The sequence below is a fragment of the Pyricularia grisea genome, assembly GCF_004355905.1.
Source record: "Pyricularia grisea strain NI907 chromosome Unknown Pyricularia_grisea_NI907_Scaffold_2, whole genome shotgun sequence".
Lineage (NCBI taxonomy): Eukaryota > Fungi > Ascomycota > Sordariomycetes > Magnaporthales > Pyriculariaceae > Pyricularia > Pyricularia grisea.
In genome coordinates this window covers 5515741-5540458 of record NW_022156717.1, presented here as the reverse complement: position 1 = coordinate 5540458, position 24718 = coordinate 5515741, and the positions used below count along the sequence as shown (strand labels likewise).

The window sequence follows — 24718 nt, the reverse complement described above, 5'->3', positions numbered from 1 at the left end:
CCTGCCTTAAGTTCTGGCCTTTGGATGTTCACTTGGAGTAGAATCCTCTGGGCCTTGACAGGATGGGGGCCTGTATCGCTATCCGTACCGTACCTCGGGTTTGAACATTCAACGATCTGCGTTCCGACGAACAAGGTTCATTCTAAGTTGCCTGATCGTCATGTTTTTTTTCTTCGGGCTTATACTGGTTGCACTACACATGTTGCCATGGTTGATCCCTGCGGCAGAGACTCCGATACTCGGTAATTGATCTACACCCGAAAGTCCGCACCTATTTATTCTATGCAGGGAGGTCCGCAGCGAGACTCATGGATATACACTAAGTCTAGAAAAGTTTCACAATTGACTAACACATCCACTACTCAAACATACTGTCTTGGCCTTACATCCCGACTCCATAGGCTGCAAAAGGGGCAGAACGTATGGACAAACGAAAAGGACAACTCACATCTCAGTTGGTAGTTAATTCGTAACAACCACCATTTTGTTTTATTCATATTTTGTCTTTCCATGCCTCTCAATTGACCTCTAGTCTAAGGGATGATATTTGTATGATATCATACAGGATGCCATCGTTGCCCTGCGGAACCGTCTTCCGGTGACGGAACCCCCCAAAGTTACTTTTATTTTTCTTTTCGTCAAGACCAAAAAAAAAGAAGAGCAACTTAAACTCATAAAGTCATCATCGGGATGCTAGTAAACCCTCTCCTCTGGGATACTAGATTCATACAGGATGCCATCGTTGCCCTGCGGACCGTCCATCTATTGGGTCGGACCCCCTGTTCACCAAAACCCAAACCTCCCCCATTCCTACTCGGCAGTTAGTTGTTCACACAAGCAAAAGCATTGTTTTTTTTTTTAAAAAAAAAACGATAAAGTCCGCCCCGTGCGACAAAATACACAAGTTCCTTGTTAAACTCGCGGTCGGCCGCGAAACGGGAATCGTTGACGGCTTTATCCACCCCCCACACGGCTTGAATCGACAACCCCCCGTTACGTCACGTTGGTCCTCTTTCCCCAAATTGGTCTAGGTCGACCAAAAGAAGAAGAAAACCACGAGGCTCAAGCTTTTTTCTCTTTCTTTTCTTTTCTCCCTCCCTCCGCCTAAATCTTGACTCCCTCAAGGATGGGCCTGGCCTCTTCGCTACGCCACCAGCTGACCCCTTCCTCACCAGGGAACGAGTAGCGGTCCATGCTCTCGGGCTTCATCTCGACGCTGTAGCCGGGCTCGGTCGGGGTTTGGTAGAAGCCGTCCTTGATGACCGAGGGGTGCAAAAAGTGCTCGTGCAGGTGGTCGACGTACTCGAGGAGCGACAGCTTGCCCGACACGACGACGTAGTCGATGGTCGACAGGTGCTGCGTGTACTCGGGCAGGCCGACGCCTCCAGAGTGCGGCACGATGGGTACGCCAAACTTGCGCGCCATGAGCAGGACGGCCAGCACCTCGTTGACGCCGCCCATGCGGCAGGCGTCGATCTGGCACACGTCGATGGCGCCGCTCGCCAGCAGCTGCTTGAAGACGACGCGGTTCTGGCACATCTCGCCCGTCGCCACGCCGATGCCGTACGGCTTGAGCGCCTCCCTGACCGCCTTGTGGCCCAGCACGTCGTCCGGGCTGGTCGGCTCCTCGATGAACCAAGGCTTGAAGTCGGCGAGCTCCTTCATGTACTCGATGGCCTCGGGCACCGACCAGACTTGGTTGGCGTCGACCATGAGCACGTTGCCCCGGTCGTGCCCGATGACGTCGCGCGCGATCCCCAGCCGCCTCTTGTCCTGCTCGATGCTACCGCCCACCTTGAGCTTGAAGTGCTTGTAGCCCTTGGCCAGCGTCTCCTCGAGCAGCGCCCGCATCTTGTCCTCGCCGTAGCCTAGCCAGCCGGCCGAGGTCGTGTAGGCCGGCACGGCGCGGCTGTTCTCGGCGTCCTTGATCCTGTCGGCCCTGCCGGCCTCGGTCTCCTTGAGCATGGCGATGGCCTCTTCGGGCGTGACGGCGTCGGTGATGTACCGGAAGTCGATGCAGCGCACAAACTCCTCGGGCGTCATCTCGGCCACGATGCGCCACACCGGCTTGCCCAGCGTCTTGGCCCAAAGGTCCCAGATGGCGTTGACGACGGCCCCGAGCGCCAGGTGGATGACACCCTTCTCGGGCCCGATCCACCGCAGCTGGCTGTCGTTGACCAGGTGCCGCCACGTCTTGCCCCAGTCGGCAACGAGTGACGACAGGGTGCGGCCCTTGATGCGCTCTGCGACATGGTTGATGGCCGCGCAGACGATGTCGTTACCACGGCCGATGGTGAATGTCTAGGGTCGTACAGGTATGCGAGTCAGTAAGAGGCCGCTAAAACAAAAAGAAGGAGAAGAAAAAGGTTTGGGTCTATGCCTCAACTAACCATTCCATGACCCGAGAACTCCGAGTTCGTCTCGAGGATGCAGTAGGCAGACGAGTAGTCACCCGCGGCGTTCATGGCATCCGATCCCGTCTTGTCCAAAGACGTGGGGAACCGGACATCGCGGGTTTTCCAGCCCGTAATCGTGATTTCTTGGGCTGCCATTTTACTTTGACTAAAAGATTATAGAAAGCCAAAATGGCTAGATGGCAGGGTAGTGAAGGCCTCGAGGTAATGAGAGAGAGAGAAAGAAAAAGGACCAAGACAAAAGGGGAAAAAAAGAAGTGAATTATACTCTAGACTAAAAGGAAACGAAAAAAAAAAGAAAAAGGAAAAAAAGTAGTGACATACGTAAACATGTTGATCAAGTATATAAGACGCTTCCTTGGGCATACCTAGGTACCTAGTCTTACCCGCTCCAACTCCGACATCGAGGGCGCATCGGTCAAGTTTCTCCGTCTTCGCGCCCCGTGTCGCTGCGATGTTGCTCCGAGGTACCCCAAACTACCCCACTTTCCAGTCCAGGCCAGCCTGGTCTCGGGGCTAAGAACCCAGAGCTCGTGAAGATGGGGGTCGTGAGGGGTAAAAACAAGAGGAGCCCGCCCACACACATACTGGTCCCTTACTAAGAGCTGTCATCATCTTTCGTTTCTTCGTTTATACAGTACAGACTTGAGTGACACTGAAGCTACCGAGCATAAAAGTATTGTGTGGACTAGCCGAAAAAAAAAGAGCTCTCTGTTCTTGTGCATGTCAGATTGTGACAACCTAGTTATATGTATATATATAGACACGAAGGTCAAAAACAAGATAACGCTAATATATGAATTGAGGAAAAGAAAAGGAGAGGAAAAAGAATGTAAACGCTTTTTTCATCGTCCATTACTAGCGTGTTATAATGGAGAAAAAACAAAGATATTTGTCGTAGATGCAAATAAAAACCGAATAAATAAACACAAAGGGGGGTGGGGTAGTTATGGTGATTGATAGTGATGTTCAAAACAAGCAGGCTTCGACTTGTACAAAGACAGAAAACTGTTGTGGGTATGTAAAAAGGGAATCAAGAAATTGTACATGACACATATATAGTATCCATCCTCATGCCGTACACATCATCTTAATACTTGAGCGTAACACGGTTACCCATTCCTTGGGTAGCCTGCTCATCCTCATTTGGCTGCTGCTGCTGCTGCTGCTGTTGAGGCTGCGGCTCCTCGACAGGCTGCGAGGGATAGTGGTAGATCTGACCGTCAGCGCCCACGAAAACGCTGGGGTAGGTCGTCTGCTGGGGCGCTGCAGGAGCAGCAAACTGTTGCTGAGCCGAGTAGTCGACGTACTGGCCCTGGGCCGGGTAGCTGTCGTACTGCTGCTGATCCTGAGGCGTCCAGTAGTTGTTCTCCTGCGACAGGGGCGCGACCTGGGGCACAAGGGGCTGGAACTGCCCCTCCTGAGACTGTTGGTACGAACCCGGGAACATGGATCCGCGCTCGGCCTGCTGCTCGGCAAACATCCTCTCCTCCTCGAGTGCCCTGATCTGGGCCATGATGTCGTTGTCGGCACTGAACCCAGTAGGCATCCGCTCGCCGTAGGCTGCCTGCTGTGCGGCCACTGGCTCGGACATGCCAATGGCGACCTCGAGAGCGGCAGCCCAGTCGGCCGCAGTCACGTTACGATGGCTGCGGTCAACGGGGGACTTGGTCTTGACAGGAGCCACAGGGTGGTTCGGCTCGGGCAGGTTGGACATCATGAGTGCCACCTCGAGGGCAGCATCCCAATCATCGGCACTAACCCTGCGGTGGCTGTAATCGACAGGGGCCTTGGGCTTTTGCGCGGGGGCCTCCTCGATGGGGAACTCATGGTCGGGAATCTGCGACAGCATGACGGCAACCTTGAGGGCGGCATCCCAGTCATCGACTGACGCCGACATCCTAGGCATCCAATCTGAAGGGTAGCTCTTCTCCACAGCCTCGTTGAGCTCGAGCTCCCACTGAGCCGCCGTAGCAACCTTCTTCTCCATCCTCGATGATGACGCAGCTTTGATCCAGTTGGTCTCCTGTGCCTTGGCAGCAGCCGGGAGAGTCCACATAGCAGTGGACTCTAGCTTATCCAGCTCCTTGTAGTCAGGGCCGCGGATATAACGCTCCATCTCCATGGCGGCAGGCTCTTCATCAGTGGTGCGTCGGTTGGGCTTCGGCGGGCAGGGCTGGAAAAGACCACCGTTGTTCTTAAAGACGATCGGTGTGCGCGGCACAGGCGTCCAGAGAGGCCAAAGTGGCCAGTTGTCGGTTCTGATGCGCGGTGTGCTCGTCGGGGTCGAGAGCAGGCTGTGGGCGGGGGAGATGGTGTTGGCCCTGGACCGCACCTTTCGTACAGGTGTCGACGGCCGGGACTTGGGGCTTTCGGGGACTTTGGGCGGTTTGATGACAGCGACTTTGCTCCAGTCAGTGACCGTCTTTGCCGGAGTCGGTTCAGACCACATGCTGGTGCTCTCAACAGCGGCAAGCTCAGCCTTGCGGGGCTTTGCCCTGACGGTCTCTGTCGTGGCATCGTACAGCTCCCAGTTCTCTGGCTGCGGAAGGCCCTTGTTGTGCTCACCTCGAGCCTTCAGGGCGGTGGTTGCAGTCCATACACCGAAAGTTGCCACCGCGGAAACGGAAGAGACGGCGGAGGCGTCGGACATGGGCGACTGAGGTGTCGAGGTCGACCCGACCGTGCTCCAGTCTCTTGCAGCCTGAGGGGACTGAGGAGGTGAAGCCCAGAGGGAAGAGCTTTCAATGGTGGCCGGCTCGGCTTGACGGGGCTTTGCGCGGCTGGTCTCTGTAGCAGCATCATACATGTTCCAATCGGCTGGCTGCGAAAGGCCCTTGCCATGCTCACCACGGATGGTCGTTGCGACACTGGCAGCAGTCCATGTTCCCACGGTGGTTTTGGGGCTAGACTGAACAGTAATGCCAACTTGGCTCCAGTTCACCTCGGTCCGGGAAGGCTGGGCCGACGAGGACCAAAGATCAGAGCTTTCGATGATTGCAGGCTCCGACTGGCGTGGCTTTGTGCGGATGGTCTCCGTGGCAGCACTGTACAGCTCCCAGTCGCTCTGCTGAGCGAGGCCTTTGCCGTGGTCACCGCGTACCCGCTGGACAACGCTCGAGGCGGACCAGACACCAGTTGTAGCGACAGTTGAGGCCGCCGTTATGGATGCCTTGGCGCTAGAGGATGCTTGGCTCCAGTCAATCTGGGTCTTGGGCGACACTGGTGTAGATTCAACCCACAAAGTCTGGCTCTCGATAATAGCAGGCTCAGCTTGACGGGGCTTCGCGCGGATAGTCTCCGTGGCAACATTGTACAGATCCCACTCGTGCGTTTGGGCTACACCCTTGTCGTGGTTACCACGCGCCTTTGGAACAACGCTCGATGCAGACCATACACCAGCCGTGGCGACGGCCGGGGCTAGCATAGGTGCCTTGGGGCTAGAGACAGCCTTGGAGCCTGCTTGGCTCCAGTTAATCTCAGCCTTGGGAGACACTGGCGGAGAGTCAACCCAAAGAGCCTGACTCTCGATGGTGGCAGGCTCGGTTTGGCGTGGCTTTGCGCGTGAGGTTTCACGCACAACGTCATACTTGCTCCATGTGGCCTCATCAGGCTGAGAGACACCCTTACCGTGGTTGCCCTTAACATGGGAAACAACTCTAGCAGCAGACCACATAGCAGTAGCCTTCTTCACTGACTGGCCAGCAGACTGCCACAGGCTGGTGCTCTCGATAACCAGGGGCTCCTCAGGAACGCGCGGCTTGCTCCTGACAGTTTCTTGGACTGCATCATACATGGCCCAGGTGGAGGCATCAGGCTGCGGAAGGCCCTTGCCGTGGTTGCCCTTGACCTGTGAAACAACTGTGGCAGCAGACCACATGGCGACGACAACAGACTTCTTGGTCGACCCAGCAGATGACCAGAGCTGATCAGTCTCGATGGGCTCAATCTGAGACTGCCTGGGCTGCGAGCGGATGGTTTCCGAGATGTTGTCGTAGCTCTTCCAGGTAACCGAGTCGGGCTGGGAAACCCCAAGACCATGCTGGCTGCGCCTCTTCTCCTGGACGGACAAGGCAGGGGTCCACAGCGCAGGTACAACAGTAGATTGGGCGGCGACCTCCTCGTCCTCCTCTAGAATTTCTTCAAGTCCGACCACGATGGACTCGCGGGCGTCATCAACCTCTTCCATGTAGTCATCAACGACGGAGCTAGTGGAGACGTCACGGGGCGGCAGGAGGCTGTTCTTGGATGGAATAGAGTCGGTCTTGAGCAGACTGGCAATCTCCCAAAGCGTGGTCTCGTCAAAGTCGTCACCAGAGTTCTCGCCTTCCTCCTCAGAATCATCAATGTTGTCACCATCGTCCTCATCCTCGTAGTCATCAAAGAAGGAAGATGAGTATTCCGTCTCTTCGATCTCCCTAGCGCGCGCCTGGAGCGCAGCACTGAGGGCCGGGCCTCCGGATGCCATGGTACCTGGTATGGCGAACATGTTCTGACGGGGTTGCACGACGCCCGTGTCCGACTTTTCGCCCCAAGGGAACTGGAAGATGCCGAGAGTGCCCCTCTTGTCAGGAAGCGGTTGAGGGTCCTCGATGATGTCAGGGAGTAGTGTTATGCGGCGGCTTCTTCGCGGCGGCCTAACAGTGACCGGACGAGTAGGTTTCTCGACGGCGCGAGGCTCTTCCTTGACTACTTTGCTGGGGGCAGGAGTCTTGGCAGCGATGGCCGACTGCCTCTGAGCGTAGGGCGGTTGCCACAGACCGCTCGGGGACCGCTTGGTAGCATTGCAGCTTTGCTGCCATAGCTGACGGCTCTCAATGGTGAGGGGCTCGAAATCCTTCCGGGGTGCAGTGCGAGCTGATGACCCTTGATCGATCGGAGAGGCCTGCACTTGGGTGGATTGAGCGGGGATGTGGGCCCAGAGAAGGGAGACTGCTGGGGTTGCAGTCTGCTGTGTCACGGGTCGCCAAAGAGCCTTTGGAGATGCGACTTGATTGAGATTGGCGGTGTAAGCCCCAACTGACTCGTTCTCCAACCGGTCATTGACCTCCGCGTTGAGCGACTTGTAGTCCTTGTGGTCTTGAGAATCATCCGTATCAGGCGGTGTCGGGCTTCCCATCTGTGAAAGCGTCAGGAAGTTCCTATCGCGCGTGGCCAGGCGCTCCGGTGCATTGTCGGCATACTCCTCCTCTGCCTCTGCGAGGCGGTCCTGCCATCTGCTAGACTTGATAGTCGCGACACTCCTCCTAGTTGTCTTGCGCTCGGATGAAATAGTCATGGACGCGCGGGCAGCATCTAGGAAGGGTGACCTGGCCAACGACTGAGGGCGTGATTCGATCGTCAGTGAAGTGCGGACCGTTGATAGCGAGTCCCTCAGGCCGTGTTTCATATCCTCCCAGTGGCCCTGTTGCACGTCCATCTCTTTCTCCAGGTTTTCCAAAAGTGCATTGCGCGTGCCTTGGCTCTCGTAAGAGTCCCGGTTTGGTTGGTCAATCTTCCTGAGCTGCGCTTGAATCATTTGGAGGGCTTGCTCTGGCGACTCCAGGGGCGACGGCTCGGCAGCCTTGACAATCACAGGGTTTCTCGTAGAAGGTTGCCTGAGCAGGAGAGGGATCGGAGGCGGCATTCGGGAACGCATCTTTTCCTTGCGCTCAGAGAACGTCGGGCAGTCGTCGCCGACACGCCTATGCCAGCCAGGGAACACTGTGCTAGGCAAGGTCATCTCATCGTCCGCCGTAAATACCTCTTGCTCAAACTGCTCTTCCTTGACCTCCTGCATCGGCTCCTCCTCCTTCACCTCCTCCACATTCTGGGGTTGCTCCTCCTTGACATTCTGGGACTGCTCCTGTACCATCGAAGGGTCAAGCATAAACACCATAGTTTCGCGGCCGTCGTCTCGGTTGTCGAAAAGTTCAGAAACGATGTTGGCGTTGGGTCTCAGCCTCTGGTCATCCTTCGCCTCTTCCTGCGCACTGGCACGAGCAATCTCGAGCTCCTTTGCTTTCTCCTTCTGGATATTTATCGCGACCACAGGCGAGTGGAGAGAACCCCAGGCTGTCTCGGCTTCTGTCCATGCTTTCGTATCCGAGGCATCAGTCCAGGCAGAGTCTCGAACTGGTGGAATGACTGGGGAAGATGCGCGTTTCGAGGCGTTACCAATCGAAGGTCGATTTTGCGGGACAGTCTCCTCGATTCCCGAAATGAAGTACAGGTCCTCATGCTCGCTGGTTGCCACATTGGTCGATCCTTGGGCTTGCCGTATTCCTGCGGGTTCCGTGGGTGAGAAGTCAAGAACGCTTTCCGTCTTGAATGAAGACCTAGTTGTCCTATGAGTAGCCCGTGATTTTCTGTCATCCTCATCTTCGTGAAGTGTATTTGTGTCGCTCATTTCAAAGAAATTCGACGGTACGGGTGGAACTGCAGGCCTAGGCGTAACCGGTTTGTCAACAGCGTAGAACAGGTCCATCTTCTCGTCAAATGTCATGCTCTTGGTGTCGTTCGGCTGTGGCCTGGTCACACCATTGGCACTCTTCGGACAAGGTGGCAGTGGCGGTAGCTGGGTCGGGCTACCGGGAGCTGACCGCAGAACGGAGCGCCGGCTTGCCAACGAGCCGCCCGACTTTGACCTTCTATGTCTCATCTGGTTAGGTGAAGGCTCAGCAGGGAAGATGACGCGGTCCTTTTCTGGCTTCCTTGGAATCGGCCTGGGCCTGTGAACCATCGAGTTTGTCCTTTTCTTCAACGGGAAGTCATCCATATGATCATCCATGATCATATTGTTATTGGCCTCATCAATAATGTTCTGAACGGTTTCTGGATCATTGTAAGTGATGTTGTTAACAAACATGATGGTCTGCTGCTGCTGCTGCTGCTGCGCTTGCTTGCTCTCAGCATCATCGGTGCCGCTGGTAGCGGCAGGCATAGCCGTTGCCTTGGCTCTGGGGTTTCCAGGTAGACCGATCGTGGGCCTCCTTTGAAGCTGCGTCTGTGGAGCCTCGGGATCAGTCTTCGCTTCAGACTTGCTACGTTGACGAGACGGTCTGATCGGTGCGTAAAAGGCTGATTGGAACTGGTTGGCGGTTGGTGCCATGTTGGCACGATCCGTGTTCGTCGGTGCGCCGATCACCTTGGGGGGTGCGTCCTGTGGCGTACGAGCTGGAGGAGGGGAGGGGGTTTTACGCGACCGATGGGACGGTGATCTCGATGGCAGAACTTCGCTATCCTGGGACCTCCGCCTTGGCGATAGCTCGGTTCTAGATGGCATAGCACTGAGGCTTTCGGCTTCAGGATTATGTCTAGGAGATCTCCTGCGGATCTCCTCCACTCCAGGCGAAAGCTCTGCCGACGTCGTCGTAGCCGAGGTTTGCATAGGCACTGGCATCGGTTCCGCTCTGGTCATTGTTGCTTGCCCAACGATTCCGCCGCTCAATGTCATGTTTGTCTTGCGCTTCAGGCTCCTAGCGCGCATCAATGAATCCTCTGGCGAGTTGGCTCTCGGGGGCTGCGGTGCAGGCCGTTTGGCAATAAGAGCAGATTCCCTCTGGAGGAGCTGCAGTGCCTCCTGGCGCCTTTCCCTGTCCATCTCGGCCGCCTTTGCAAGATCCATTGTCGGGATCTTGTTAAGCGGATTCAGGTCCCCCGTGGCCTCGAGGATTGGCTGCGAGATGATCAGCTTGCCATTGGCATCAAATGCAGCCTTCTTCACCGGCACACCGGCCTTTCGTGCTCCAGGCGTGATAGGCTCCGTCACAGCCCTCATGGGGGGAAACAGCACTCCCGTCACTGGTTGTCCTCCAACCCCAATCATGGTGGTGTTGCCCATGCCTCCGCCAATCGCCCGAGGTTGCACGTAAACGTTGGTATCGTCGCGTTTCAGGTCTTCGTAATGAATCGGGGGATACTCTTCAGAGCCAGCAGTGGTCAGGTCGCGGGTGTCGAGTTGTCTGGTTGGCGACTCTGGCTGTCGTGAATGGCGAGGTTTGGGTTCGGTCGCAAAAGAGTCGATTGATGAGGTCACAATAACTATAGCTGGTCAGGCAATTGCTCAATTCACACATGTGTCTTTTAACCAGATTAAGAAACTCACTTATTAAGATGGTAATACCGGCTGCGGGAAGCGCGGTTCTAAGTATAAGGTCAATTGTAGGCTGCCCTATATGCAGCGTCACGCTCGTGGCAGTCCAAATGGCAAAGCCGACCAGGATGGCGACAATCGCCTTGCCACGGGCAGCACCAATTCTCACGCTGTCGGGTGACGCCTTGGCGCTGCTGAACACGCCGATGGTGTAGGCCCGAGCGGTCAACATGGCCAGGATCACGACGTCCAACCCCACGACAATGATGGCGATCGGAAGCATGGACGAGACTGGCGCGCAGACTTCTGTCGACTGTCTCCTGGTAAAGCCCACAAAGACGAAGCCGACAGCAAACCTAGCCAGGAGAACAGCCTGTTGGAAGTACTGTCCCACCCCAACGGGGGTTCCGCTGTTGATAGCCCATAGCAGAAACTGTTCGATGGAGAAGCGCGCGAGTTGGTCGAAGACGGTGGTGAAGATGGCGGTGATTGAGCACGCGCTGGCGGCGTTCACATCCACGGCGGTGGTTATGAAGCCGATCTGAGCCCATAGAGCGGCGCTTAGAAGAAAAGTAGCGAGGACCAGCCTCTGGCCGTCCCGAAAGATGGATCCATTACCGGCCTTGATAGATAAAAACAGTGCAGCGGACGCGGCGTTAACAACGATTCCAAAGGCGAAGGCGGCGACGAGGGCCGATACGCCACCGGGTGTGGCCATTATTTCGCGGGCGTGACGGCGATGATTTCCGTCCAGCGGCCGTTTTCAAGTATGGTAAAAGAGTGGTCGACCACCCAGTCAATGGGGGCAAAGAGAAAGGAAAGGAGGGGGATGGACGTCAAGGAAGCGATACCACCATGCCGACTAGGATTGACTTGAGAGTCGAATGGATATAGATGCCCTAAACGATAGCATGCCTCAGGTAGAGGAGGCCATCACCATCTCACTCTTGCTAAGGTGGAGAAGGAAAGCAAGGAGGAGAGGCGCGTGAGTGAAGTTTGGTGGGCAAGCAGGGAATGAACAAAGGCTAGGCAGAATCCGTGCAAAGCTCTTTCCCCCTCTCTGTCTCATACACACACACACACACTCTCTCTCTCTCTCTCTCTACCTCGTTTGGCGCCTTCAGGTCGAACCCTGATCAGAATATTTCCGTGCGGTGGGGACCGGGACTGGGCCGTCTCTGTGGAATCTCGCTGAGCCAGGGCTTCCTTTGTTTGAATCTCTCCCTTTTTCCCTCGTGGGTGGTGTGTGATCGTATGGTGTGGTGCTGTGGAGATAAGCACTGGCCTGATAGTAGCAACCGCAAACAGAAAGTTGAAACAGGCAAGATGATGATCACTGGCTGCCGGTTGTTTGCTTTGGGGTAGCAATGGAACAAGTGAGTGATTGCGTGGAAAGTCTCGAAATCGAGTTGAGCATGTCAAAGACACGACAGGAGCCAAAGAATCCCATTTGCCCAGCACATCAGGCGCTACCAGGGACAAAGATTAGAATGGGGTTCAAGACGGAAAGTGGCCAAACTACGGGCCCTCCCATTTGATGCCAAAGATAGGTAAGGTGTGTGAATGGCGAGACTGAGTGTGCGATCCACCGGGTGGGCATCTTTCCCAATTGAAGCGCTCTCGCTTGCTGTCAAAGCCTGAGGTTTGCTTCAAAGTCAGGGGCTTGCCTACAGGGGGCTGCGTTCGAAGTCGCCAAAACTGGTACTGTAATACCGCCACTTCGCTGCTTTGATTGGCCTGCTTCATGGTTCTTCAAAGGCGGGTATGCAAGGCTGACAGGGAGATGGCCGGCGCGTCATGCTTCGAACCCTGCCCATCTGTGTTTCACTTGAAACCCAAGTCGTTCCATGACCACAGCGTGGGGCCTTGGCTCCGCTTGATTCAGCTGAGTGGCATTCTTGGCTTTTTCCCTCTTGTCTTCTCTTTTTTCCCTTGAAGATTTAATTTGTTCATCCATCTAAACCTGGGAGACGGATGCTTGCGTAAATTTCGACGCCTTACCGATTTGGTAGAAATCTTTGGCCATCTTTCGGTTGGTTGCGATTAAGTTTGATCTCGTCATGCTTGACAGCTTTCTAGATCGCGGGAGGAGTCGAATAATATGTACAGAACTACCTAGGATTCAGATGCAACCGTTTTGGTGAATCAGAACGTTGAACGACAGATGGCATCAGACATGTGCTTCCTGCCTGCACACATTACTTACCTTCCATGCTGTATGTGCGACCCCACGTGGTTCGCAGAAATTATTGCGCAGAAGAAAGCCATTAAGACGAAGCAAATTAAAAAAAAAAAATGAGTGGGCTGCGTACATCGTGCAGAGTAGTTTCTGTCCTCAAGCAAAACTTCTTACTGGATCCTTTTTGCATCCAAAAGGACAACATGGGCATCTAATAAGAGTCGATCCGTTTTTCGTCAGTCATTGGTACGTATCGCGTTACATTATCATACATAGTAAATGCAGAACAGGACCAAACAGAGTATATGGTTCAATTGTCGGAGGGTACCCTACTCGTGGTAAGGTATTCCGTACTGTCGGTGATGTCTGCCAGGGACAGAAAGATGGGTTGTCTGCACACCTTACTTTAAAGCTTAATCATGTTTGACCTGAACATCATCCAGAAATGGCAAGCCCACGATGTCTTTCCTCTTGCGCCAATGTCTGGCGGGATGTCAAGAGGGGCTTTTTTTTGGTTTGTTTTGTTTTTTGTCTTGTCTCTTCTTCAAATTTTCTTCTTTATTTCCTCCGAGTTGCATTCGATCTCGGATAGGACGGCGCCAGTTTGCTCGGGTACACAGATCTACTGGACGGGAGCAAGGGTAGGTGGGGGTCGCACATTGCGGCTCCATAATCCCAGCAAAAGACCCTGTCACAGTCGCGCTTACCCTTGTATCACGACTAGAATAGTCTCGACAGGATCCATATGCCCCGCTATCTTATAGCGCTACGGACAATTTTCAAAATAAAGACAAAAGGCCGAGGAAAATCTGCTCAATAGTTGCCAATTTTTACGCTACAGCAAAAGTATTTGGGGGCTGGATATTTTCGGCCCCTCTCGAGGAGAACCCGAGGTACAGCCCCCAAATAGACAAGGCTTTAAACTCACCGAACAAATTGAGAACTCGCAAGTTGGGTTGAGAATGATGGGACCCACGATCGGAGTCTCAACAAGTTGAAAGCCTGGCGGAGAGAGATACGTCGGCCTGCAGCCTCATCTCCAAGTGGAAGTCAGTTCATCGCATTTCTATGGGAAAGCCAAGGCAGGATTTGATTCACATTGAACAAAGCACCATCGATGAGGAATGCCGGACCTCCCTCGTCTACAGCTCACTCTTGGTAGACCCCGATGAACCGCCTGCAGATATTCAACCCGCTCAGGTCGAATACCAAACTCAAGCTGCTCGGCTCTTGCCTTCCACTGGAAACTGGCGATGAAACTCAACCACTCGTTTCCCCCATGTCGCCGGATCGTGAAAGTTTACCACCTATAATACCCATTCTGCCTACACAAGAACCTCTCAAGCATGATACATTCTGGGCGAATCTGTTCCGGATCTGCATTTAGGTGCAACATGTTCGCGGTACCCGTCCAACCGTCTTGGTATGTGGGTATACCATGTACACCGCTCTCAGGGGATATACCAAATTTCTGCGTGGGACACCTTGACCGCAATTGTGGTTGCCCTGCTACTGTTTGTCTCTGCACTGTAACCACCTCGTTTTTTTGGGGGGGTTTTTTTTTTATTTTATTTTTGGTTTACAGTCTGATCGTGTTAATACCTGTCGTATTCTTCTCATTTCATTATACATATTCTAATGCTTCTTAGGTCTTCTGGCAAGGCCAAAACCAATACGTGAGCAAAAAAGCATGTATCGCTATTTAATACCGTCTTCAACATAATTAGGCACTCAACTTCCCCCAGCCCAGATTCCACATATCTTTGTCATCGTCCTTTCCAGGCCACATGACCTTGCCCTGCCACACCGCACGTATATTAAAGATGGCAGTGAGGAACCAGAAAATCACAAGGATGATAGTCTCGGCGCTTGCTATACCGTTGATGGCCTCGCTGGACAATGCGGAACCAATCTGAATGGTTGCAAGAGTGAGGCCGGCGTTTGGGAAGATAAACTGAGAATTTGGTCAGCAAATCTTGATGGGGAAATAATAGTGATTGGAGACATTATACTCACAGCCCACCAGTTGAGTGTAAAGTGCATCTCTCGGCTTCCAGCTATGACGGCGATGGTTGTTATACAGAAGAACCAAAAGGCAAAGATTATGATGAAGAGACCGCTAACTATCCCTACCACCCGTATAATATCGCCGTCGGGAAGGTTGCTGACGTTGAATGTGTTTTCGGGCAGCACACTGGAAGCTTGCGTGCCGAGAGAAATAAGTCCGGCACTCGTGTAGCCTGCTGGGCCCACCGATACGTACATTCCAGGCCGCGTCGGCGCCGCTGGCAGTGAGCTCGTCATCAACCTTTGAGTATACAAGGTGTACATCATGAGGGCAACTGTCCACGACAGGCCTTGCAGCGCCACGCCGGCAATCCACATACGGAACTTGGAGTCGTCTGGCTGAGAAGGAATCATGGTTCCCGCCATGGTTCCAACTACAAGCAGCGGGTAGATTGGGAAAATCCAGGCGGGGATCGCATCCGTAATCTTTAAGCGCTCCTTCTGGAAAAGCACATAGTATTGTCCGACGCCGACGACCAAAACGATGGCGCAGTACATCCAAAACAAGACCCTCAGCGCCTCTACGAGCCATGGGCCGCACTTTGGAACACCATAAGACTGCGTGGCGTTCAGTATGAGCGCCACTGAGACCCAGTAGGATCCAAAGAACAGTCCTTCGGTGGGGTGATGCAACGAGGCCAGGAATCTTCGTGGATACCAGAATGCTCGCAAGCTCATCAAGATGCTGAATGTGACAAAGAGGACTAGGTCGAGGATGAAGAAGATGCTACCAATCGTTTGGAGGCCATCGAACTTGTTTGGCGTGTTCCCTAGTACGACCGCCATTGCTCCGGTGGACATTGTACACGCGAACCATGGCCATGTAAAGTGAGCAATCCTGTCCCTGAAACTGGCACTTTCGGGAGGGTTGGGTAGATGTTTATGTTGTTGGTCTGGTTGATTGTTGCCATTGTCCTGTTGCTGTCGTTGCGGTTGTTGTTGTTGTGGTGGTGTTTGCTGCTGTTGCTCTTGCTTTTCGAGGTCGGGCTCCTGATCGCCGTTGTATCCTCTGCGCTTGTATTCCTCGGTGGTCGACATCTTTGCTGCTGCACCAGAAAAAAAAAAATTGCAAGAGTAGTAAGTTCGCTATGACGAAGAACTGATGTTTTTACCATCTACCTATGTGTATCAAATACCGTCACCAGTGTTCTAAATAATTGTGGATTTCTCTACGTCATTTAGATCATCACTATAAAGATGGCTAAGACGCTTGGAGCCTTTCTATCACAGCCTGCCAAGCTTCCAAAGACTGTGCGGGTCCGCTAAATGGTTCACGCAAAACCTGCTTTGCATATGAACGACAGCTTTCGACCTCATATTGCATCAGTAGAATTTCACAACGGTACTTTGACAACAACATAATCGTAAATACAAGGGTTTTATTTCATGGGATGATTTGATGGACATGAAGAGAGGTGAAAAAAAAAACAGTTGATGCCTTGTTGTGTTGAAAGGGTTGAGCGAAATGCCATGCTCGCTCATGGGTGGATATAAACAACAAAAAAGGACGCGCAAGTCCCAAGACCAAAGAGAGCTGAAACTCATAAGGCAAAAGTATACGTAACATGCAGCATGACAGCATTTCTCGCTTATCTAGCATCATGATCGAGGCAACCTTCGGCAAAGCACATAAGATACAAAGGAAGATATTTTGCTCCACGATTCCGTCACCTCGATTTGAGGTTGCAATGCGTCCGTCGCTCTTGCTGGCGCAACCCAGGCACATTGTTCGAAATCCAAGGAAAGCGAAAGAATTTGATAAACACACAAACACACACACACACATACACACCACCACCACCAGGGAGGGGCTTTGACATGCATAGCTCGCAAGCCAATCTGTCAAATTCAGAACTTGCCTGTCACAGTCTCACTACGAGCATCTCACCCATTCTGATGGCTCCCCATTCCTTGCAGCGCATGCTTCTTGGAACTATACGTCCGGTTGTATTTTCTCTCTAGCCTTACGAGGACCTAAATACAGTAAACCCCTGCTATCTAGTTAGGTTTAGGGTAGGCCTAGTATGGCTGCAGTTCTGTGTCGGGTTGGTGTCAGAGTTTCGGTGAGTGAGAAGAGTCAGTTGATTCGTGGGGGTCATTGGTTAGTGAATTGAGATGTCGTTGATCTTTTGAGGGTCGGACTCATGTTGTGTTACGTTACTTTTGGCTTGTTCGAATCGGGGTTTGTTCAACACACCCCGCGGCATATGAAAGCTAATAACGATCGGATTTGCCCTGCACCAACCTGCGATCTAATAATCCGCCGCAGCAGGCCCCACTTCCGATATTCCATGGAAATTTTGGAAAATATACGTGGTACGTGATGATACAGCTTGGGAGCCTAGGGAGAAACTGCGTCTATGTACGGATATGGTGGATGCTTTCAACGGTGGTGCACTAGAACTAGACCTAGAGAGGGGCAGGTGTCATCGTACAGTTAGGTTCCCCTGGCTAGTTTCGTCACCAAAGATCCCGGCGCCTTGGTTACTACAAAGGGGTTTGACACTTTTTTGCCTCTTTGTTTTTGCTTGTTTGCATTTTTTTATTATTACTATTATTGCTTGTTCGTGTCAGATCTTTGCCGACTTCCGAATCGTAAAACTGAGAGACTTTTCTGCAACCAACCGAGACGACGGGAATTCTGCCACGTATCAATGGTGTCGCATCCTCCCCAAGCCATTGGGCAATCGTAAATAGGCAAAAAGGCAGTTCGTTGATTCGACACTTTTATTTTTCTCGATCGGACATTGTGCATATGAAAAAGCAAAGAGGACGAACAGAAGATCGCAGATACCCCCGGTCGATACTATGAAATACTAGGATAACTCCCTCCACTATACTGTAAACCGCGGACTACTGGGTGGGGTGAGATAGCACACCGGCTGCACAGTGACATTGTGGTATTGCTTGATACTCGATATCCCGTTCCCAGATCGAGGTTAGATCTGAGCAAATCGCCGTACCCATGTAGCGATTAGCCTGAAGGGGATGACGGCAGAAGCTGGAGCATCGTGAGATTGCTTTTTGTTCTTCCTTTTTGGTAGGGTTGATTGGTTCTGATGATGTGATAAAGTCGCATTCTTTGTTAGATGTGATGCCAAGTTGAAAAATACTACATTGCATCTTCGATCCTCATCTCGGGTTCATCAAGATCAAGATCGAGACAAGAATAATAAGTCTTGGTGTTATATCCATCTTTGAATGAAACAGTTCCCTTAAAATATATTTGTGTAAAAAAAGACCAGCAGCTCAGCCCTGTATGTTGATATCATCAGATTCCGTAGATGTTTCTGTACATGTCTGCGTGAGTCTTATTTTGGAGCTCGTATGGCGTATAAAATAATACCGGTAAATATCGCATGGACTTGCTACTTTGGGTGGAGAATGGGGAAAACCAGCACCCAGACTGCTTACAAGGCTAAGCTGACCACATGCAGACAGCCATCTGGCCGCTGGCGAATAACTCAACCTGCGCCAAGACAGCCTGCGTCAATCGTCTATCTATCTCATCTGGGTGATCATCGGGCTGGGCGAACATCTGGCTTCGGGAATAGTCCAAAAAAAAAAAAAATCCATTCTTGATACAACTCTTCCTGTGACTCACGGGTTGGAAAGTACTCTCCGACAGAAGGATAAATTGTCAGTCAATCACCGAAAACAGGGCGCATGAGACTTTTCTCTTTTTGTTCGCTATATCATTTTGTTTGAAGAAGATTCCTGCTTCCCCGGCTCAGGCATCAAGATCAGGACAAGAAAATGCCTCGTTACGAGCTAGAGTACCCCCAGAACGCGCTGAACTCAGTCAAGCGCCACAATGAGCGAGGTATGCTTCGTTCATCTCCCCACCCCTCGGCATAGTTTCTAGAACTATGGCAAAAAGAGAAGGGCAACTAAAACAGCCCTCAATCCAGGGGATTACTCCCTCACCACCATCCACACCATAATCAACAGCTCCCGGATTCTCCACGTCTCCTTCACAGACCCCTCATCCCCTTTCCCAATCACGTTGCCCATGATAGGGAAGGTGGGCTCCTTCGCCCGGCCGTCCTCGTCCGTGGCCGACGTGCTGGACCTCTACCTGCACGGCTACGTGTCGATGCGTATGGCCAACGTGGCGCGCTCCCAGGGCGGCGGCAACGGCGACGGTGACGGCGGCAACGGGCCCGCGGGCGTCCCGGTCTGCGTGTCGGCGGCGCACGTCGACGGGCTCGTCCTGGCCCTGTCGCCATTCTCGTCGAGCTACAACTACCGCTCGGCCGTGCTGTTTGGGCACGCGACCGTCGTGACCGACGAGGCCGAGAAGCTGTACGCCATGGAGCTCATCACCAACGGCGTCGCCCCGGGACGCTGGGAGAACTCGCGCCAGCCCCCGACGGGCGCAGAGGTCCAGAGCACCAGCGTCCTGCGCGTCAAGATCCAATCCGGCAGCGCAAAGGTGCGGGCGGGCGAGCCGCACGAGGAGGTCAGGGACGCCAAGAACGAGGAGCTTGTAGGACGGGTCTGGACTGGCGTCGTGCCTGTCTACGAGACCCTGGGTAAACCGCTCCCCGCGTCTGCGAATGCCGTCGCTGAGGTGCCGGCGTATCTGGCTGACTATGTTGCGGATTCAAATGAGTTCACTTTGGAGAGGGCTTTGCAGGCAGCTGTAGAGCCAGAGAAGAAAGCCAAGCAGTAGTAGCGTTACGATGTAAAATTGGTCTCTTTCACGATGTCATTTGGAGTACAGCAGCAACAATTTTTTTTCTTCTTGTTGTAGGTAAAATCTACGGTAGATGATAGGAACAATCATGAATTTTCTGAACGGAGCCAGTTGAAGTCAAGTCCCATACAGTCCACATGTATCGCCAATGTGCCGCATGTACGGACTAATTTGAAAGAAGCTGGAAACTTCTTTTTACAACGAGGAGGGAAACCTAAAAATAAAAATACATAAACGAATAGACTCAAAAGATATGATTTGACGTGCCTACAAGTTCTAAAAAAAAGACCCAAACCGCATCATCTCACCAGCTCTCCCAAATCTGCAGCGGCACAACCGTCCGCATCACCTCCCAGTGGCCCATCGCGCTCTTCTTGTGCCACTTTTCAAGAATCTGGGTGTTGTTTCTTCGAAGTACAGAAGTTTCGTTGGAGAGGAATTCACTCTCGAGGACCTCGTGCTTTGGCAGTAAGAAATGGACTCGCGACACGCTGTCCAGCATATCCTTCTCAATTGGCTCGCGGAAAGTCAAAGGCGTCGACGTCTCGGTCTTTCGGCAAAAGATGACCATGTTTGTAAAGTCGACATTGGTCTCGGCAACCTGTGTCTCATTGCGTGCGTGTTCCCGGTATATGCGGCAGGAGTTGGGAAACACTTGTTTGATTGTATTGAGAACGATGCGTGGCGGCGGCAGAGCAAAGTCACCGGCGTAGTTCTGTTCAAAAGTCAGTAAACAAAAAGCCCACTTTCACATACTGTCTTTAGACGATAGAATTGCGACTCACGATGGCGATCACGCCGTCTGGGTTGAGAAGCGTGCGCAGATCTGAGAGGAACTCGAGTGTGAAGAGCTCAACAGGTTCAGCACCTCCTGTGAAGACATCATTAACGATGTAGTCGAAGCGCTTGTCGGAGCTGCTAGCCAACCTCTTGGCGTACGCAACTGCGTCATCAATGACTGGAGTGTGATTTGGCAGAAGATAGAAGTGCTTTGCGGCGAATTCGTACACGGCAGGATCGATTTCAACAATAGTGGTATCAATCCCGTGTGCAATCAAAGCAGACGGTGTGGTGCCGATGCCCATGCCACTTGTTAAGAGGTAGTTAGCAGATGCAACCTCCAAGCTGGTAAGTTTGGGACATGTTGTCATAACTCACACTATCAGCGCCTTTGCTTTCTCGTCTGGCACAGGAACCTCCCTCTTGACAAGCCTGACAGCTTCCAGCATCACGAAAATGCCATAGATTGGCTCTGAAACGATGTTGCGCCCATAACGCACCCACTCGCCACCCAGCAAGCTGTGGTCGCAGCGCATGACCCGAAATCCCGAGTCCTGGTTCTCAATAACAGATATGTAACCCGTCAGGGACTCCTTCCTGTCGATGATGGTCCAGTTCTGCGTCTGCAGCGTGCCGTTGAGTCGATCCATACCATTCTGCGTCATGACGTGGGGGTTCAGTGTGACGGTGTGAAGCAGGCCAGGGATGGCAAGCAGGAGGAGTTTCGAGGGCGCAAGCATGGCAAAGAGACCTCCCAGAACCAGTTGAGCCCCCATCCGGGTCGCGACAAAGGTCTGACCGATGTTGTTCTGCAGCCAGTTTCCTGACAGCACCTCCATGCCGCGGTAGACCGACCAGGACAAAGCGCCCGGCGCCGGATCAGCCAGCCATTTGGGTAGAAGGCTGAAGTCGGCTCCCTCGAGGTAGGTTGCGCAGCAGGCAGCCACCACGACTATCAGGGGGAAGAGAGTGAGCAGCTCAGTCACGAGCGGTCCGTAGCGCACGCCCAAAACGTTGCTGTACTTGAATAAGAAATGCTGCGTCATGGGAATGTAGAGAGCCACGATTGGGACCAAGTGAACCAGCCTGACCTTGCGCGGCAGAGCGCGCTGCAACAGCAGGTTCGCAGCCCAACCCACGAAGCACGACGTGATGACGATGCTGCCATGGTACAACGAGGATGGAATGGCGCCATAGACGGGCGAAAGAGACAGCTGCGACACGTTGCTGTAGACAGCGAGTAAACTCAAGAGGGCAATCGGGCGGACGTAGACCCAAGCCTGTTCACGCACTGCATTTCCCCATGTCTCGGTCTGGGCCTTTGCAGCTAGGGCTTTGAGCTCCTTCTCAAAGCTTTCGGGAGTGAAGGATGTATTGGGGTCTATATTGACCGCATCTGGCTTCGAATTTTTCTCCTTGGAGACTGCTGTCCTCTTTTTGGCTGCCATATTTTATTGCCCTTTTGATTTCAGAGTTTTCTTGACCGACTGGCGACGTTGTCCCGTTGAGCTGTAGCTCAAAATGAAGCTTACGGGAAACAGATTCCACCTGACTCGGTTTTTTCTTTGTAAGATATTTAAATTTGTTGAGCGATATTAGGCGCAAAAAGCATTTAAGTACCCTCTAAATGTCAGGCACTTAATAGCATTAAGTGCAACTATTTCTGAAGCATAATTTACCTCAGATAACTTGGGTATCAGGTAGGTAAATAAGTTACTGCAGCCAAATGGCATGTTTTGCGAGGACACATCTGTCCATAAGGGTCCAAGCTGTAAAGATCTGATACACAGGGATAGTGGAGTCCGTCCTTCCATCTTACCCTGCAGGTATGCAACTAGTCTAATTACCGTGTCGGTCCAGACGGGGACAGATGGTCAATTCCAACCCGTCAATCAGATCGGATGTACAAAGTAACTCGTAGCCACCAATTAGGAGAATCAGAAATAATTCAACAAAGCCTGGATATAAATAGGGTGGTAATACTAAGACTTTCTTTTTCTTTTCCCCAAAGACAGCCAGAGAGCTTGGTCAATTTTGGTTTACAAGTGAGGTATTGTTTTGACGTGTGAGGGAGAAAAAGAAAAAAAAGAAGTTACCCGAAATACAGCCAGTGTACTTCTCAATTGAACACATGGCCCCCAAACGGCGTCGGCCCCACAAAGCATCAATCACATCGGCCAAAGTCGCCCGCGTCATTGCGGGCCGTCCGGTTAACGGGGATTGAGCTGGTTGGTTAGCGCCGCTTAACCTATAACCGCTGTGGTGAGGAGAAAACACATTGTGCTGGCTGCTTGGTACGTTGTAAACGAGCATGTGCATGTGCTATGAATTTCGTCACTGCCCACAAGCTTCCACCTGGCCAGGTTAAACAGCCTAAAGTAAACAGAAGTTTGCGCCGTCCGTCCATATTGTGTATCCCCCCACCACACAGCGATAGCTTCTACACACCGTACTAAGGTTGACTGCTTCTGGATTATTCACCTTGCATTTCGATCATTTTGAAAAAGAAAAAAAAACCCATGGCTCCCGCCCCTACTCCCGTTGGCCAGCTGGTCGACTTTACGCAAGAGAGTTTTATTGGTATGTCATGATTGCACAGGACTTGAGAAGAGCTTTCACTAACTTGACCACATCATGGCGCATCACCAGTCTCGGCATGCTCGATCGCATTTAACCCTCTCTTCTGGAAGTAAGTCATACCAAACCCATCTCTGTAGCCATTATACCTACCTACCTACCTACCTCCATAGATCGTTATGCTCAAGCTGCTGACTGGTTGACCTCGGCACAGCATTGTCGCGAGACAGGGTAAGGGCGACTTCTGGCCTGCACCGCACCACTTCAAAAGCAGCGGCTTGACCACGTACTAGATCGGACGATAAAAGGAGTGGAAGGCTGACAGCATCCCATAACCCCGATATTTTGAACAGAATACCACAACAAGGTTTTGACGCGCCTCTTCGGAGGCCGCAGCCAGACCGCTTGCTACTTCCTCGCCGCCACCATCTTCTCCCTCGGCATCGTCCGCGACCTCTTGTACGAGCGCGCTCTGCGCAACCAGCCCTCGCACCCGCTCCTCGACAATGAACTGGCAACATACATTGGATACGCCCTGGTGGCTTGCGGCAACATCCTCGTCGTGTCCTCGACGTGGCAGCTGGGCATCACGGGCACGTTCCTGGGCGACTACTTTGGCATCCTGATGGACCACATGGTCACGGGCTTCCCGTTCAACGTCACCGATGCGCCCATGTACTACGGCAGCACCATGAGCTTCCTCGGAGCCGCTCTGATCTATGGAAAGCCGGCGGGCGTGTGGTTGACGGCTTGGGTGCTCATGGTGTACAAGGTTGCACTTTCGTACGAGAACCCTTTTACGTCGGAAATCTATGCCAAGAGGGAGCGGGAGCGGGCTGCCGAGAAGACCGAGTTAAAGAAGACTCGTTAATGGAGTTCGGTTGTGGTCTTGGACCTTCCAGCTTCCTGGGCAGGAACAGTTGTCGTGGGGGACAGTGGTATGGGCGGGTTTCAAGGAGGTCGCGCGATCACTCCTCTTACAGGGAATGAGTGGTGCGTTAGTACAGGTTGGAAAGTCTGAGGAAGGACTAGACAACCTGTGGTGTTTTTTGGCGCAACTCGAAGGAAAATGGTGGGCGCGCGTGCTTTCGTTCTCAACGGCGTTTCGGTAGCACAGCATAGCGTGCAAAAAAGGGACATTTTGTGTGGCCTGCCTGGCTTGGTCAGGTTGGTAGTTTAGCTATTAAGGTACCCAATATGGCATTCAACTGCCGTCACATCACTATTTGGCAATTGCCCATCGGGCTAATAAAAAATGACATGGAGAATACTTACTGGTTCTCAGCAAACATGCGTCTGATGCTCATGTGGATGAATAGAATAGCAGCGTCTATAGTACTTACGCACTTGCAAGATCGAAAGACTGCGCTGCATGCATGGTGGGGAGCTGAAATCAAGTATATCGTGAACTTTTTTGGGGCGAAAATCTCTTTAGAATTCACGACTTTGCTTTGACATTCTCCCCACAGTTGTTAAATAGTATTTTCTCAGGGGCGCATACGGAGTAACACTCTGAAAACAGCCTTCAAAAGTAACTTCGTTCGTACATGGTGGTATCATTACCAGGCCATGATACACGTCAAGTTCCTTTTGTACTTCTCTGGGGATAAAAATTCCACTCTTTTTTTTTTTTTTTTTTTTTTTTTTTTTTTTGTTTGTCGTCAAAGGCTTTCAAAATACTGAGACCGAGGCTCAGATGTACGAAAAGAGCAAGTATACAAATTGCCTGAAGAAAGTCCTTTGCCGCGCTGATCCGCGCGTTCTTTCGTTGGCCCAGACTGTCTAGAACTACCTTACCTCCATGTACCCAAAGTGCGATGGCCCACCCCACCTTTGTACAACCAACCCGTTTAAATCAAACAAACAGAAGCAACATGGGAAACATCGAGGGCGACAAAACGTATGCTATTGGCTACCATTCATCTCCA

The 24718-nt window shown here is 52.4% G+C and overlaps 6 protein-coding genes across 6 annotated transcripts; 2 read left to right on the top strand and 4 right to left on the bottom strand.

Annotated features, from left to right (window-relative positions):
- Window positions 1–525: 525 nt before the first annotated feature.
- PgNI_04224 (uncharacterized protein) lies at window positions 526–2694 on the bottom strand. The gene is made up of 2 exons (XM_031124275.1): window positions 2391–2694; window positions 526–2301 (listed from the first exon to the last, which is right to left on the bottom strand). The coding sequence occupies exons 1-2, from the start codon at window positions 2550–2552 to the stop codon at window positions 1105–1107; spliced, it is 1359 nt and encodes a 452-aa protein (XP_030983395.1). The 5' UTR covers window positions 2553–2694; the 3' UTR covers window positions 526–1104.
- Window positions 2695–3504: 810 nt separating this feature from the next.
- Window positions 3505–11206, bottom strand: PgNI_04223 (uncharacterized protein; the record flags this gene model as incomplete). Its single annotated transcript, XM_031124274.1, has 2 exons — window positions 3505–10436; window positions 10501–11206. The coding sequence occupies 2 exons, from the start codon at window positions 11204–11206 to the stop codon at window positions 3505–3507; spliced, it is 7638 nt and encodes a 2545-aa protein (XP_030983389.1).
- Window positions 11207–14390: 3184 nt separating this feature from the next.
- Window positions 14391–15772, bottom strand: PgNI_04222 (uncharacterized protein; the record flags this gene model as incomplete). The annotated part of the gene is made up of 2 exons (XM_031124273.1): window positions 14391–14621; window positions 14684–15772. The coding sequence occupies 2 exons, from the start codon at window positions 15770–15772 to the stop codon at window positions 14391–14393; spliced, it is 1320 nt and encodes a 439-aa protein (XP_030983390.1).
- A 2454-nt stretch (window positions 15773–18226) lies between these two features.
- PgNI_04220 (uncharacterized protein) lies at window positions 18227–21892 on the bottom strand. The gene is made up of 3 exons (XM_031124271.1): window positions 20592–21892; window positions 20219–20522; window positions 18227–20148 (listed from the first exon to the last, which is right to left on the bottom strand). The coding sequence occupies exons 1-3, from the start codon at window positions 21659–21661 to the stop codon at window positions 19738–19740; spliced, it is 1785 nt and encodes a 594-aa protein (XP_030983768.1). The 5' UTR covers window positions 21662–21892; the 3' UTR covers window positions 18227–19737.
- On the top strand, window positions 18491–19409 carry PgNI_04221 (uncharacterized protein; the record flags this gene model as incomplete). Its single annotated transcript, XM_031124272.1, has 2 exons — window positions 18491–18557; window positions 18646–19409. The coding sequence occupies 2 exons, from the start codon at window positions 18491–18493 to the stop codon at window positions 19407–19409; spliced, it is 831 nt and encodes a 276-aa protein (XP_030983391.1).
- Window positions 21893–22545: 653 nt separating the features above from the next.
- On the top strand, window positions 22546–24144 carry PgNI_04219 (uncharacterized protein). Its single transcript, XM_031124270.1, has 4 exons — window positions 22546–22793; window positions 22863–22902; window positions 23005–23021; window positions 23144–24144. Exons 1-4 carry the CDS (start codon window positions 22733–22735, stop codon window positions 23659–23661), a joined length of 636 nt encoding a protein of 211 aa, XP_030984446.1. The 5' UTR covers window positions 22546–22732; the 3' UTR covers window positions 23662–24144.
- The last annotated feature ends 574 nt before the right edge of the window (window positions 24145–24718 follow it).

Coding starts and splice junctions, on each gene's coding strand:
- PgNI_04224 (XM_031124275.1), bottom strand. CDS start 2,552: ATGGCAGCCCAAGAAATCACGATTACGGGCTGGAAAACCCGCGATGTC. Junction 2,302..2,390: donor AGTTCTCGGGTCATGGAATG/GTTAGTTGAGGC, acceptor GTACGACCCTAG/ACATTCACCATCGGCCGTGG.
- PgNI_04220 (XM_031124271.1), bottom strand. CDS start 21,661: ATGGCAGCCAAAAAGAGGACAGCAGTCTCCAAGGAGAAAAATTCGAAG. Junction 20,523..20,591: donor AAAGCAAAGGCGCTGATAGT/GTGAGTTATGAC, acceptor CCTCTTAACAAG/TGGCATGGGCATCGGCACCA. Junction 20,149..20,218: donor CAGACGGCGTGATCGCCATC/GTGAGTCGCAAT, acceptor ACTTTTGAACAG/AACTACGCCGGTGACTTTGC.
- PgNI_04219 (XM_031124270.1), top strand. CDS start 22,733: ATGGCTCCCGCCCCTACTCCCGTTGGCCAGCTGGTCGACTTTACGCAA. Junction 22,794..22,862: donor TACGCAAGAGAGTTTTATTG/GTATGTCATGAT, acceptor GCGCATCACCAG/TCTCGGCATGCTCGATCGCA.